Raw genomic sequence first — 14,527 nt, forward strand, 5'->3', positions numbered from 1 at the left:
GATTGAAGTGTCTCTCTGTCTTCCACTAGCGGCCATAAATGCACATTTGCTATATTAGTAAATGTAATGCCTAAGTTCTGACTGAATTGACTGTAAACGGAATGCTTAACTCTGAATGTCTTTCCTTCAAGGAGTAATGATTAGTCCCCACACGAGTGGGTTTCACGTGGTCTTCAACGCGTCAGAAATTTCCACATGGTCACCATATGTAGAACACATGCACAGATTTCTGGAAGGTATGTTTTTATTTTTTCATTACATTGAAAAAAAAAGTCTCAATCTAAAGCTAAAAAGGTTGATCCTGGAAAGCGTATTGTATTTAAAGCTGAACTTTGACATAGTTTTTATGGTATATATAAATACAGACATGTATATTATTTATGCGCATGTTCAAATTGAAATCCTCTATTTATTTCCATTGTTGAGTGTCGGGAAGGGCCATTACTTACAAGAGGCAAAGCTAGAATGGATCATGATGCTACTCCTCACCCACAGCAATGGTAATAAATTGCATATTACATTCTGCACATTTGCATATAAGGTTTATGTCATGGCATTTTTTTTCTTGTATACAACTTCGTAAAATCGATATATAACCAAAACCTGGTTGCAAGTGGTTAAAGGTGTGCTTTAAGTCAAAAATCCCTCTGAACAGGCCTTGTGACTGGTCGGAGAGTTGCTTCCATGTATTGACTAGTTGGAATATGCGATCGGTGAGACAGATATATATATTTATACGCCTATCCTCCCCTCCATGTGGTAAAGGAGCCAGGAATATGTATACTTAAGCGTGGATTTCACATTTATTAGCCTGCTACCGAAAATCCATCATACGCGTTTCGACTGTCCTGCAGCCTTGTTCACCAAAAGTGAGGTTCCATCAGCCTTGTTCACCAAAAGTGAGGTTCCATCAGCCTTGTTCACCAAAAGTGAGGTTCCATTTTACAACTATGTTTACACAGCGTGACGTGGGCATACCCCTCGAAGCAATCACAGAACATTATGATGCTCTTTCTAATTGATAAAGAAAAGGGAAATTGAACCAATTAAATTAAATTAATAGAGCACGGTACAATCAAGCCCTAGTGGGCAGACTTCAAATATTCACTTTGCCCAATGCTCCAGTAGTGCAATGCCCAGCTCCATATTTACAAGGCGGTGTTCAGCCACTTTGCGTGTCTTAATGCCGCATTGTAAATATGGACTTTCTTGCCGCAGTTTTCTGCGGCAAAGGGGCGTACATTGGGTGTTGCTGTGGGCGTACCCATGCAACAACCATTACTTTCTGACTCTGCTCCAGATTTACAAGGATCTGTAAATCTGAGGCAGCGCCAAAAATCTAACGCCTTTGAAAAGGAGGCCTTTGAAAAGGAGGCGCAACGAGGAGAAATACTTTTATTTTTGCTTGTTTTTTGCGCTTTCTTTGTATGCTACATTGCGCATCACACAAAGAAGGAGCAAAATGCTATTAATTATTGTTTTTGTGCAGGGGCGGTGTTCATTCTTCCACTAATACAATCATCCCGGCAACACAGGCACCCTGGCACCTTATCTTGGATGGCTTCAGTTTTGGGTTATTTGTCAAAAAAGTGTATTTGTTCATTTTGTCTTCTTGCGCTATTCTGCTGCTACAACCCCATCCTATATTACATTCTTACACTCCTCGGCTGAGCAATCCAGGAGCTCCAGATTGTTATCGTCATTTAGTCATCGCACATAGATGGACCTAAAGGGGTAGTACCAACCCCAATTCAGCTCTCAGCTGTCTCACAGGCCACTCATTGCCGCCCTCCTGGGGAGTCGTGCACAGGACATTTCAGTTAGCAGGTCATCTTTTCTCCTGCGGCCTGTTAACTTTTGCCTGGTTCTGCTGGCAGACTCTTAATCAGCGTGCTTCTTGTTGCAGGGTCTATCTATGGGGTGGTATTGTCAATGGTCGGTTTCTTCTGACCCGCTTTTTCTGGTCACTCTTGTGCCAGTTGGGGTTCTCTTCTCCCCGCTCCTATTTTCCAGCCCCCATTCTCTCTCTATCTGGTCCAAGCCTACCTCTACACAAGGATTCCAACATGATATAGGTCTTATTACATTTTGTAGGTTGGGTAGCACTAATTGTATATTCTCAGTTGGTAACAGTTCCACATTTCATGAGGCGGTCGATAAGCCGCTATGTCCTCTGCACTGATAGGCCAAGTATAAGTTCTGCCTGGAATTCACAAATGCCCAATTTACAGTTCCACAGTCATGTAGAGGTCTCTAGGCCTAGTTTCTTCGTGCCCCAGGTTTCTTTTTCCATGAGGCATGCCACCACCTCCCACCCGCCTTTTTCTGGACCATGACCACCACTCAAGTCTCCCTGACGCTACCTCACCTGCGGAGCACGGCTACCTCAGCCCCGGTCCCTCACCCCCAGGATCACGCCACTCGTGATAGGGCGCTGCCTCGGCTTCCAGAACCAGCGGCGAGAGGCTCATCTTCAAGCCTACTGTGCACTATGCTGCAGGCGGCTGCCGCATCCACCACAGGCCCTGGTGACGGAGAGTTTCCAGCAGTCACACTTCGCCAAGCTCCCTCCCTCCTCCGCTAAACATTGTGTATAATTCAGGCAGTGGTTACCCGAATGTTGTCATGGCTTCGTGTTTTTTAGGCGGGCGCTTATTTGCAGCAGGTTGTTTAGGGACTGAAGCCCTTTCTTGTGGGAGCCCAAAGACTGAGCTTCCATCTTGTTTTCGGCGCTTAATCAGATTCCAGAACGTACTACCTCAATATCAGTTGTTGTCCATGGATCAGTGTTGTGTGTAGTGGGACCAAGAGAGCAAATTCTAGAACCAAATTGTGAGGGAGAGAGGAAGTAGGAAAGAGTAATTGGGACATCATTCTACCATTGTGTGTTTTCTGTTGGTGTTAATGCCAACTCTACTTCGAATATGGAGAGTAGCGAACCTTTTTCTGTACTTAGTAACCAGTCTGGAATTCGGAGTTTTAATAGGTAGTTTCTTAATTTGATCTGATCTGCAGCTCACAATAGAATCAGGAACAATCTGTTTCAATAGTAGGTCACTATATACATTCAAAAGGCACCATTAAGAGAATGGTATGCCACTTCCCAGCCTCCGGTCCTAACTGGTGTAGGGGACAGAGTTTTTGTCACCTGGATTGGACCTTAAGTTTGCCGACCGGTGCAGGTAAGAGCGGGGGTGGCGGCTGTCGGGCAACTTGTTCTTGGGGGCGGGGATGGTGGTAGACAACAGACGACTCTGCCGCCCCCAAAAACAGAGCTACTCCTTATATGCTCCTGCATTGTTTCTAGCCTGAAAAAAGACAGTTTGGGCAAACATTGTTACACTGAGAGCCATGAATGAGTTCACTGGCCTCGCCTTTATCTATGGTAGGAGCAACAGTGTGTCACTGGTTGTATGTCAGAATATCCGGCGCACACATACTTTTCTGCAAACAAATTGTATCCAGCATGTGAACTACCAACAATTCTTGAAGATAAGTATGCAATACGTCAGTATAGACTTGCTTTGTTAACTCCACAGCTTAAGTACATTTTAGATATCTATGTATTGGCAAGGGACAGATGTCAGTGTTACCTAAATTAACTTTTCTTTTCAGTGCACTCTCTCTTATTTTCCCGCAGGACAGTATTAATAAAATTCAAGGAAAGATAGGCAGCTTCATCTGGGGGCAGAAAAGTGCCAGGTTATCTTGGAAAAAATTACGAAGAAAATTGTTGAAAGGTGGTTTGGCACTCCCTGATATAAATCTATACCTATTGGCCTTTCAATTTAAGGGGATAAGGATGCTTCTATCTACTCCGTCAGAAACCTCCTGGGGTAGATTACTAGGAGAACGTGTGTTAGCGGAGGGTGGCAGTGGGCAGGCGGGTGTTTCTATATAAGTTTGGGGCTCCAAGATTCTTCAAGAAGGTATGCCTTAAGGTGTTAAAAGCGGCACTTCAGATATAACATAAACTAAGATGTATCTGGGGTGTTGGCTATTTTTCCCCATTTGCACCAATCTGGGATTCACCGGGTACCCCGGCCTGTTTGGGAGATTCTTTGACGATCCCGATAAGAAGAGCAGAGTTAGAGAAGTGGTCGGATCTGGTAGATTCGGATGGGGTTCTCCCTTGGGAAGTACTTTTAGACAAGATTTGGTCCACATTTTCACGATTTAAGTATTTTCAGTCAAGATCATGGTTCGAGGCAGAGGCAGGAGAGACAGTAGGCAATTGGGAGCTAGAGCAGTTATTTCAGAGTGTTTCACCGAGGAAAAAAGAGGTATCATTTTGGTATAACAGCCGCTTAGATGCAGTAGACCATGAGGTTCCCCAGCAGGCAGCTGTCTGGAACACTACTCCACTTCTCCAAGATTCCGAAAACCTCTTTGACCTTTCTGTAAAGTTAATGTATAAATACATTAAGCCTGCAACACTAAAGAAAAATCATTTCTATGTTTTAAACAGGCTATACTATACCCCTGCTAAGATCGCCAAATTTGCAGCTCCCTCCGCTTCAGTACCAACATGCCCGAGGTGCCGTATTAATAAGGTAGATGATATACACATGTTCTTTGATTGTGCAGAACTGGGAAGATTTTGGAAAGAGGTGGGAGAATCCCTAGCGGACATTCTACAAATGCACATAGTGGCAAATCTGTCTCTGGTCTTTTTTGGCCTAAATAAGCAGGAAAATATAACATCTTTACAGCCTCAGATGGGTTTACTTCTTAATTTGGTGGTCTTGGCCAGAAGAGAGATCTGCATAAGATGGAAGAATTCTACCCCTCCAACTAGAGAAGGTTGGATTAAATCCGCTCTGCGTATGGTGAGTCTAGAGTATGAAGAATCACCTACATATATCTGGTCCCCTTTGACATCGTTGGGAGGACGCCTGCATATGATTAACGGTTAAAGTCTGGAGAGCGGCATATAAGTCCAATGATTACGCCCAGTCCTCGGGATAAAGAGGAAGCCCATGGATGGCTAGACGGAAGCAGCGAGTCGGAGGGAGCACAGTTAGTATAAAGCGGCTTGTCAGAACTGCTGAGTCTATGGGGAGATGAGGACGCAAAAAAAAAAGGGACAGATAAGTGCAGTTAGAAATAGTAACTCTATGCTTAGTCATAAAAATGTCTTCCGCAATATTTTGGTAATCAATAGTCTGGCTACGACATTTTTATAGCATAGCATATTTACTCCTCAATATCTACGTTCAGTCCCCCATTATGAGTATAATAAAGCAAGTCCTGAGAAAAATTATTCCTGTCAGCTCACCAGCACTGCGCCCGACTGGCCAGTGGCCTGCTTTAAGGTCTGTGAGCATCAATTCTACAAGACATCAAAATGGAAGCCTCCAGCATGGAGGACACCATAACCACTCCCACAACAACAGAGCAGGCCTTGCCTGTAGATAGGTCTGTATACCAGGTAGGCATCCACGGGCAGATTGGCACAACATTTGAACGTGAGAATAAATTATAAATACATTTTGGGAAATGAGTGTCTGGGGATGCAAGGTCCAGGGAGTAGTGTTAATAGATACCTGGGTGCTGCATTTTCCAGATTTGTATTGCCCGTGACATACAGTTTGACTAGTTTCGTGTACAAGTTCAATTTAGTGTGCAGATGGCTCGTTTTATGAGTGGAAGGTATACACAAAATGTGATTTTAGACACGTGAATCCTTGAACCCTTCTGTACATTTCAAAACACGCATGAAAAAACACACCCTCAAGGCGTTGGGAGTGAGTGTTCTAGGGTGAGATGCTTGGAAATATCAGGAACAGAAGTTGGGCATAGTCACAAACTCTTTTCCGACACACTACCACTTTGGTAATGGTCAGTGATTCACTCCTGTTAAAAACAGAAATAACTCAATTTCCAGGGTAGCAATGGAAACAGAAAACCAGCAAAATGAGCAGAGGTGTGAGCATAACCTGGAAAACCTTTGGGTTTTCTCTAAATGCCTAAATCGACAACACCACACAAGGTCCTTAACCACCATTTACCCTAACTGAGATTAGAGCAGCACTATTGGTAAGGAAGCCTCGCGTGGCTCCTGGTTTAAACTACATCCCAGCATATGTTTGTCCTGGATGAGGCAAGTTGGGTACCATTTTATTCCAAATAATGAATGGTATCCTTAAAACTGTTTTTCTTCATGTAGCATGAAGAAGTGGTGTTAAATCCTGACTTTGCTAGTTATCGTCCAATTTTCATCCTGGATTTATCTGGAAATATTTGTACTTTTTTAGGCTGCTTATAATTAAACTAATCTTGGAATAAGGTTGGTGATAGAAAGACTCAATAGAGGCCCAAATTGCTTTCTGTAAGGGCTTTGACAGTGAAACAGACTATATAGTAATAAAAAGGCCCCCCTGCTTTTATCTTTCCTTAGACAAGAAGAAAATAGCTCTATCCTGATAAACATTTTGCAACAATTTCGTACATTAACACTTCCACTACCATCCACTATCTTAGGTCAGTGCAAGAGATGTCTATTAGGGATAGATTTACTAAAGTTTGCACGGGCACTCATGTCGCATGACACAAATCGAAGCTCCTATTTGCTATAAGGTCTGCAAGCACCATTCAAAATTGGAACCGTACCTGCCACCAGCAGCGTAGCGTGGGTTACCAGTGCCCGGTTCAAAATGTTAAAAGAAAGTATCGCCCACCTAACATGTGGACCGTTAGCTCAGGAAGTGCTAACGGTCCATGGGTTAGGGGGCGTAATAATTTCTTTTAAAATTGTGCGCCCCATAAGAATTAGGAGCCTGGGGCACCCGCCCCTGTGGACCACCCCGCGTCTGCGCTACTACCTGCCAACATTACTAAATCTACCCCTCAGAGTTAGTCAAGTCTGCTTTCTCGCCCCCACCTCATTTAGCCTTTTCTGAAGTTACATCCAGGAGGATTCAATTTACTCTAAACTTGATAATCCAGTTTTGAATGGTAGTTTGACACCAATATTGCCGTTCTTGGATGAGAAAGGCCTCACAAGTTATCTGTGAAAAGCAACTGTGTACCTCTTTACTCTTAAAAGGGACTAGTTATTCATCAAAAGGTGCTTGTTTGAGAGAGCTTTCTATTTTTAGGATGTTTTCTATTGTATTCTATGAACTGTTTGGTTATAGTGCACATTTAGGGCCATATTATCAAGAAAGGGCGATACACTATCACCGCTTTTATTGGCAGAAAATTGCCGCTAAAGTGGCGATAATGGGTTTGATAATATGCCCTTTAGTTTGGTAACATCAAAAAACATGTCCAAACAAACCTGTACAATTTTGGTAATGCAAAACAACACCCTGTTGCACTAATAATTGTAATATACATCCATCAAGCCCCAATCTTTAAATTACCCCTTATGTATTCAGTTTTTTTCAAGTTGGTGATGGTTTGACACAGGCTGTTAGTGACTTTGTATTTTATTGTCCTTCAGCTTATAATGATAGCCTGCAATCAACAAAGAACATAGAATGTACCCCTGGAAAGTACTTCAGGCAACCTGGAAACGATGATGAACCGAGGAGAGCCTGTCAGTTCAGGCGCTCAATGCTCCAGAATTGTTCTGGGATAGAGGATCCCACCTTTGGCTATTCTGTGGGACAACCCTGCCTCTTTCTGAAGATGAATCGGGTAAAATAGCCATGTCAAATGTGTGAGGGGCGGTGGGTTGCCAGAGAAGTGACTGCCTGGTTCCAAGAATTACTCATAAAGAATGTTCACCTTTTTTGCTCAGATTGAAAGGGAAAAGCTTAGTCAGCACCAGGTGGGTTGTCATGGAGAACCCGCTGTCTAGTCAGGGAACCAGATTCAAGTTTTTCCAATTTCCTTTATAACTTGTGCAGAGCCTCTCACTTGGGAACTAAAGCTTCAGTATGCACTGGCTGGTAAAGTCATGTCTAAGAATACATCATTTGCTGGATTCATTTTTCACGAGATTCCACAGATTGCACCACAGATATGTAGTACAACTGTGGACATAGATGTAGTAACAACAGCCCCTGCCCAGCACAGCAGCTTATTCTTGACCAATTAGAGAAGAATACTTCTCCAAAAAATCCAGAGTAAATCTGTTTACAAAAATGTGTAATTGTTCTTGCTTTGCTGTGGGAGGGCACCAATAATAAGGCTATATGATAAAGATATTAACCATCGCATACTGAAAGGTGTTCCCATTGCCTGCACTGAAGTGTGCGTGAACGCGTACTTGGGATTCACATTTTCCACAGTTTATGTTATCCTCAATAACCCCTGAGTTCTGGAGTTCATAGCCTTTCTTGTCTTAACGGGTCTCATCCTGTGCCCCCCATCTTGGTGTAAGATGTTTGTTTTTGTTTGTCTGGCAAGGAGGATATTGTTGGTCAGTCTCTAAGCTCTCCACAAAATAGCAGGTTTGGAGAGGTGAGCGAGATGTGGACTAAGTTGGTGTGTTTGAGAGCTGGGGTTTGGTTAAGAAGGGTTGGGGGTACAGGATAGTATTGAGACCAGAAAGAGATGGAGCTGGCCACCATTTCTGTGTGGGACAAAATATCCCGCCTTCCCCTACGCACTGTTTTGGCTTCCGTCTCGATGAGGAGTAGAAGCATCAGTACTTCATCCTGAGAAGTCACTAATCTGGGAGTAGTAACTAAACCTGTGGTACCAATGATCCTCACACCATTCCCACTGGCTTAAGAGAAGGCACCTACCCCATCTTAACCCCTTCACTATTCCGCCGCAGTGCTAAGGGGCGGGGCGGCCGCGCGGCGGGCGCATGCTGGTGACGGAACCGCTCCATCACCAGCCGCGGTTGCGCTGTGCTCATGACGGAGCGGTTCCGTCACGGCCCCGCCCGCTCAATGGAACGCTCAGCGCAGGCGCGGAATCCGCGCCGCGCAGGCGTGCCGAGCGGGCCGTGACGGAACCGCTCCGTCATCAGCACAGCGCGACCGCAGCTGATGATGGAGTGGTTCCGTCACCAGCAGGGGAGGGGTTAATGACCAGCCATTGAACAATCCCGGTAAGTGTCCATCCATGCAATTTGGTGTAAGCTGAGATAATATTGGTAGTGTATTTACGAGGTCTGAACTGGGAAATCTCTTGCATTGCCTGATAACAAGAGACTATAACACAACTTTCTGATACAAGTTGGTTTCTAGGGTCCAAACACATTAGGGTTTTTTGTATTATCCATTGTAGTTCTCTCGTGAATTCCATATTCACCATCTATAAAACAATCAAGGGCTTATTTACAAGCTGCTTGCGCCACCTGCACGTCACTTCTTCCCATATTAAAAGCTGTGGTGTAACATAGGCCCGCTGCCCCTGCAGTGCGTGGGGAGCCCAAGCTCCAGGGGGCCTCCTCAGCGCAGTACCCTTGCCTGAGAGCTCCTGATTAAGTCCGGAAGGGGGCCCCTCTATGCACTTTGCAGGGGATTGTTTATTCAAGCTCATACTTTAAGCACATTTCCAAAATTTCAGTGGTGTATCAAAACGGATCCTGTTTTTTAAACATGAACAGATCTATGCATTCCTTTTCACAAAAAATGATTATGAACAAGTCCACAACTTCTGATAACAGAAGGAAAAGTAGCTCGGTTGAAGGCATGGTATTGTGTTGTATTGTTTTGGTTCTTGAACTGCTCTTCAGGTGAACACAAAGAGATCCGAGGTCCAGCTGAAGCTGCTAATTCAGGTGGGAAAAGCACAGATCGGGATCAATTTAACTTTCCCACCCACCAAAGGTGCATCCATCGTCTGGATACTTTTTGTACATTCGGCCAGTTAGGATTTTCTCGTTGTGACTTAATCTCTGAAATGGAGATCCTTTTCTTCCAGTGTGGCAAGGCCGCAGTCTGTAGCTGACAAGCGCTTTGCGATTTGAATACCTTCTTGCTGAGTTGAAACAAATTTGCTGGTGCAGAGAAGCTCCAAGCAGGTTGAACTTCCTTGTTCAGTCCAACAAAGTCTCGCCTTTGCCCGATCAAGTCAGGTGGTTAGTTCCGGTCTTCTGAAATTTAGAATATTTGTAAGTCCCAAAACTTGGCAGGGCTAAGTCACTTTTTGCTCAGCTCTTCACCCACAGCTCTCAGTTTTCAGGGAAGGCTGGATCTAGCAAAGGCTTTGAACAGGGTTCAGCGCAAGTCCAGTTGGAACTGGGCAACTGGGAATCCAGGAAAAGGTGGTTCTTCAGCTTTTTGTATCCCTATAACTTATTTGCCCTGGGTACAAGAGAAACCAGATGTAGTCCTTTAGAGTTCTCCTAGCTTAGAGGATGCAAGGTATTGTTCTCTTCTGATCTTCTGATCTTCTGCAGGTCCAGCAAGTGTTCTGAAGAGGATTTCTTGAGGTACCACATTTATGGGTTGCACTAGCCAGTGGGTGGGGGTGACTCCAGGCTCTTTTCCTGACCAATGGGGAAAAGTTCCCACAGATTACTTCACCCACTGTTACAGCAGTCCCTGGTTGCCCTACAGCAAACAATCCTACAGTGCAGTCCCCTCTCCTGTATCTACTCCAGACCCGTGTTTAGGGAAGCTTCCCTCTCATGATCTTTGGCTCATGCTTGTCAATGGATGGCTAAATCAGCACTACAGTCGCAGTGTCTCATTACCTCGCAAAAATACTTAGCTGTATCTGGTCTTTCTTGGATGGAGAGAAAGAGTCAGCCCTGCATGCGTTATTGTAGTAGCACTAGACTGCTCCGATGTAATGTTCGCAGGAACCACCGAAAAACATATCTAAGCTGCAAGTTGTCTTAAGTTCAGCTGCTGGAGCAGTAAAATCCTACCTCATCTACATCTTTCCTCATAAGCCTGATACGATACGCACCGCCTGTCTATTCAGTCCAGCACGAAATGTAAAATCCTTAGCATCACTCATGAGATAATTTGTGGAAAATCCCTGATTACATACAGAACATGGGTAGTTCTTCTAGTGCCGCTGTAGACAATCAATTGAGGTGTCTAACATCAATTGTGTACATTCCTGATCATGCAAGCACCCTTTGGAATCTGCTAACTCATCATGTGCATGTCACCAATCAACTCATTCATTTTCAGAGGGCAGCTAAGATTTAATTTTTTTATTTTATAACACATTTTATTAGTTTTCGATGCAAAAATAACCCATGCCAGAGCATTTGTGTGCCAGTTAATCAGTACAGTCAATATGATCACATTAATGGTTACATAATCCACCCCTTCCAGTGACACAGGAATAATGAGGGTCATCCCTCCTCTCGCAACAGATTCGTAGTTAGTATAGGCTCTCAGCAAATTGATTCCAGGGAGCCCATATCTTTTAATGTTTCTTGGGCACACCTTGAGCCTTATACACAAGTTTTTCCATTACTGCACATTTGTTCGTGCCCCTAATCCATGCATGCAAGGGGGGCCTCTCCTTCCAGTGCCTGTTCCTGTCTCTCTTTCCACCATAGCGATGAATGAGCATGAGGCACGCCCCTCCCCCAATGCGTCCATAATTCCCAACAGTATAATTTTGGGATGGAGGGTAAATTCCCGCCCTATAACACACCCCACAATATTGTTGACCCTCTTCCAATATATTTGCACTTCGGGGCATTCCCAAATTGCATGGTAGAATGAGTCTGAAGACAGGCAACACCGAAGGATCTCGGGTAACCTGGGGGGCTGGGGTGTTGGTGAGTAAGGATATGTATAGTCTGGAGATACCAACTTTTCCCCAGTTGTGCGGGACTGAACTCAGAGAGCGCTCCCAGTTTTTGTTCGTAACCTTCCAGGGCACACTGTAGATACTGGTAAATCTAAGAGTGTAGGTGGAATTCAGTCACTAATTCCCAGGACAATGTCAGATGGCCTGCAACCAGGACATCTCCCATTGTGGATATACCTTCCAGGTTCCATCTGTGAAACCTCTCCTGGCCTGCTATCTCTGATAGCCACATCTCTTTGCCATAAGGGGGGTTGCCCCGGTAATGGTGCCAAACCATTTCATATTGCGGAGAGCCGCATACCAGCATCATATGGGAAAGCGAATGATTTATTTATTTATTTATTTTATTTTAAAGGTTTTATATAGCACTGGCTAGACCCGGAGGTATCAGAGCGCTTTACATGAGCATCAGATCATAGTTACAGGTTACATCGTTACAAAGGTTACACAGTTATTAGAGCATGGCAACATAATTACTTGTAAGGTCAAGATAAACAATAAGCACAAATACGAAAGGGGAAAAGCAAGCAAGGGCGAAGATTCAGGGGAGGGGGAAGGAGCTGGGGAAGTAGACAGGTAATGAAGGCGGGAAAGAGGAGGTGAGTGTGAAGGACATCGCATGGAAAGAGGAGGGGAAGGGCGACGGGGATACAAACCGGTAGACGAGTCAAAGCAACGTCCAGAGTCCAGTAAGCTGTGATCCCAGGGGAAGTGGTATCACTTCCCTATCTCTGTTGCGGGAGGCACCCTTTACGCAGTGGACTCTCTCAGAGGGGTCTCTGAGACTCCAAGGCCTACATACTGGATCCTTCCCCAAAAAGGAGAGAGGGAGTGCTTTGGCAAGGGGTGCCATACCATACCTCCTATGTGAGTGGCTCCCTTGGCGCAGTGGACTCTCTGAGCGGGTTCGCTGAGACTCCAGAGTATAAATATTGGATCTTTCCCCAACAAGGGGAGAAGGAGTGCTTAGTCAAAGGGCACAAAGGACAGGGGGCTAGGCAGACTAGCAGGCAAGGTGAGAGATTCAGGGGAGAGTGGATAGGAGCTAGGATCTAGGGAGAAAGACAAAGGGAGAAAGAGTACTAAATGGGAACAAATGTAATTAATGAGTTATTCTATAGCGCTGGCTAGACCCGATGGAATCAGAGCGCTTTACATGAGGGACAATAATGTTGCAAGTTACATCAGTTAAAAGTTACATAAGTATCAAGAAAAGCATTTACAGAACATAGGGGACAAGGTAATGGAGCAGGAAGGGTAAGGAGATAGGGTAAAGGGGTAGGAGGAAGACAGGACGTAGAGACGAGGGGAAAAAAGTTACAAAAGATACCAGGAAAAACTTTTTAGGAGCATAGAAGAAAAGGAAAATGGGGTGAGCAATGGAAAGGGGGTGAGGGCAAAAGGGGTAGTGTAGATACAGCGGAGAGACAAAGAGAAAGTTTGTCCAAGGTCCGGCTGGGTAGGTGACGGCCGAGGGGGAATCCTCGGCCCATCTCCTCTTCAGCTATCAGGTAGCTCCACCGGGCATCGGTCAAATGACTAGGTCTCAACACAAAAACATTAAAGGGGAAGAGGGCGAGAAGAAGGGAGCGTAGAGGGGGAAGGGAGTGGGGTGAAAGGGTAGGAGGGGGAAACAACAGAGAGACGAAGGAAAGTCTGCCCAAAATCCGGCTGGGTAGGTGAGGGCCGAGGGGGAATCCACAACCCATCTGTTCTTCAGCTAACAGGTAGCTCCACCGGACAACGGTCAAATAGCAGGGTCTCTACGATCGAGGGAGGGTTCAGAGTACATGTCCAGGAGGGAGAGCAGGATCAAGGTCAGGTGAGGGATGTGGTTAAGCTCAGGACGCTGACCAGTTCTATTGTCCGGGAGCTTTAGAGCATCGTGGAGAGACCAACTGAGGCTGCTAACTTGAGGTCAGGCAGGGGGGTTGAGACCTGGGTGTTAAGTTCAGTCAGTCCCCAAAATTCACAAAGCATAGGGGGTGTAATCTATGCCATGAAGCGGCAGGAGGACAGGGCCAGTGTCCGGATGTCTTCAGAGGGGGTGAGTGGCAGGTCTGGCGTGGCGTCTCCAGAGTAATTCTGCAATAATCAGGGAGCCCTCCCGTTCTGCAGCCCCATCGAGCATACCAGCTCCTCGCGTACATAATTCCATCAAAGAACAGGCACAGTAGCACACAAGGCGAGAACTCTATTCTGCGCCAACCTCATAAGCCTAAATCTAGTAGACCACAACTCCTAAACCTTACTTGCATTAGGAAATAAACGTAGTAACATAACCTGCAGTAGGGAATAAATCAAACCTAGAACACAGTAGAAAATAAGACAGTAGGTAAAAAAACCTAGTTAGCATAAAAGCACATCTATAAGCATAAATCAAGGTGCATAAATCACACTACAAACATTCCATTTCCTAGCACCTATAAAAAGTACACTAGAGCCTTGTGCCCTACAAACCTAATAGTCCCCTGGGCCAACTGGCCATCTAAAAAGGGCTCAAATGCCCTCTGTCCAAAAAGTCAGGGCGCGCTGCCAATGCAGCGGCATTCACGGGGGCGCACTTGGCGCAAACCTAAACGTGGCAGCTGCCCACTACTTGCTGGGCAACTGGGAAGCATCAATGAAAGGCCTAAACGTTGCAGCTGGCACTAAGTGCTGCGCAGCTGTGCAGGCCAAGGTAGGGATGGGGCAAAGGAGTGCATCTCACTCCTGGAGTAAAAAGACATGTCCCCTGAAATAAAGAAGAACCTAAACGGTGCAGCTGCTCACTACTTGCTGGGCAGCTGTGAAAGCTAAAATGCGGCATGGGCTCTCACTGGCCCTCAGGACAAATGTGTCC

At 45.3% G+C, this 14,527-nt stretch overlaps 1 protein-coding gene across 1 annotated transcript in view; it reads left to right on the forward strand.

The window, feature by feature from the left end:
- The window catches only part of ATP1B4 (ATPase Na+/K+ transporting family member beta 4), a 214,260-nt gene that overhangs the window by 134,292 nt on the left and 65,441 nt on the right, over positions 1-14,527 (forward strand). The window contains exons 5-6 of the mRNA XM_078688731.1: positions 132-236; positions 7,448-7,644. Coding sequence (XP_078544857.1) covers positions 132-236; positions 7,448-7,644 — 302 coding nt within the window. The remainder of the gene's footprint in view (positions 1-131; positions 237-7,447; positions 7,645-14,527) is intronic.

The sequence above is a fragment of the Lissotriton helveticus genome, chromosome 4_1 (genome assembly GCF_964261635.1).
Source record: "Lissotriton helveticus chromosome 4_1, aLisHel1.1, whole genome shotgun sequence".
Lineage (NCBI taxonomy): Eukaryota > Metazoa > Chordata > Amphibia > Caudata > Salamandridae > Lissotriton > Lissotriton helveticus.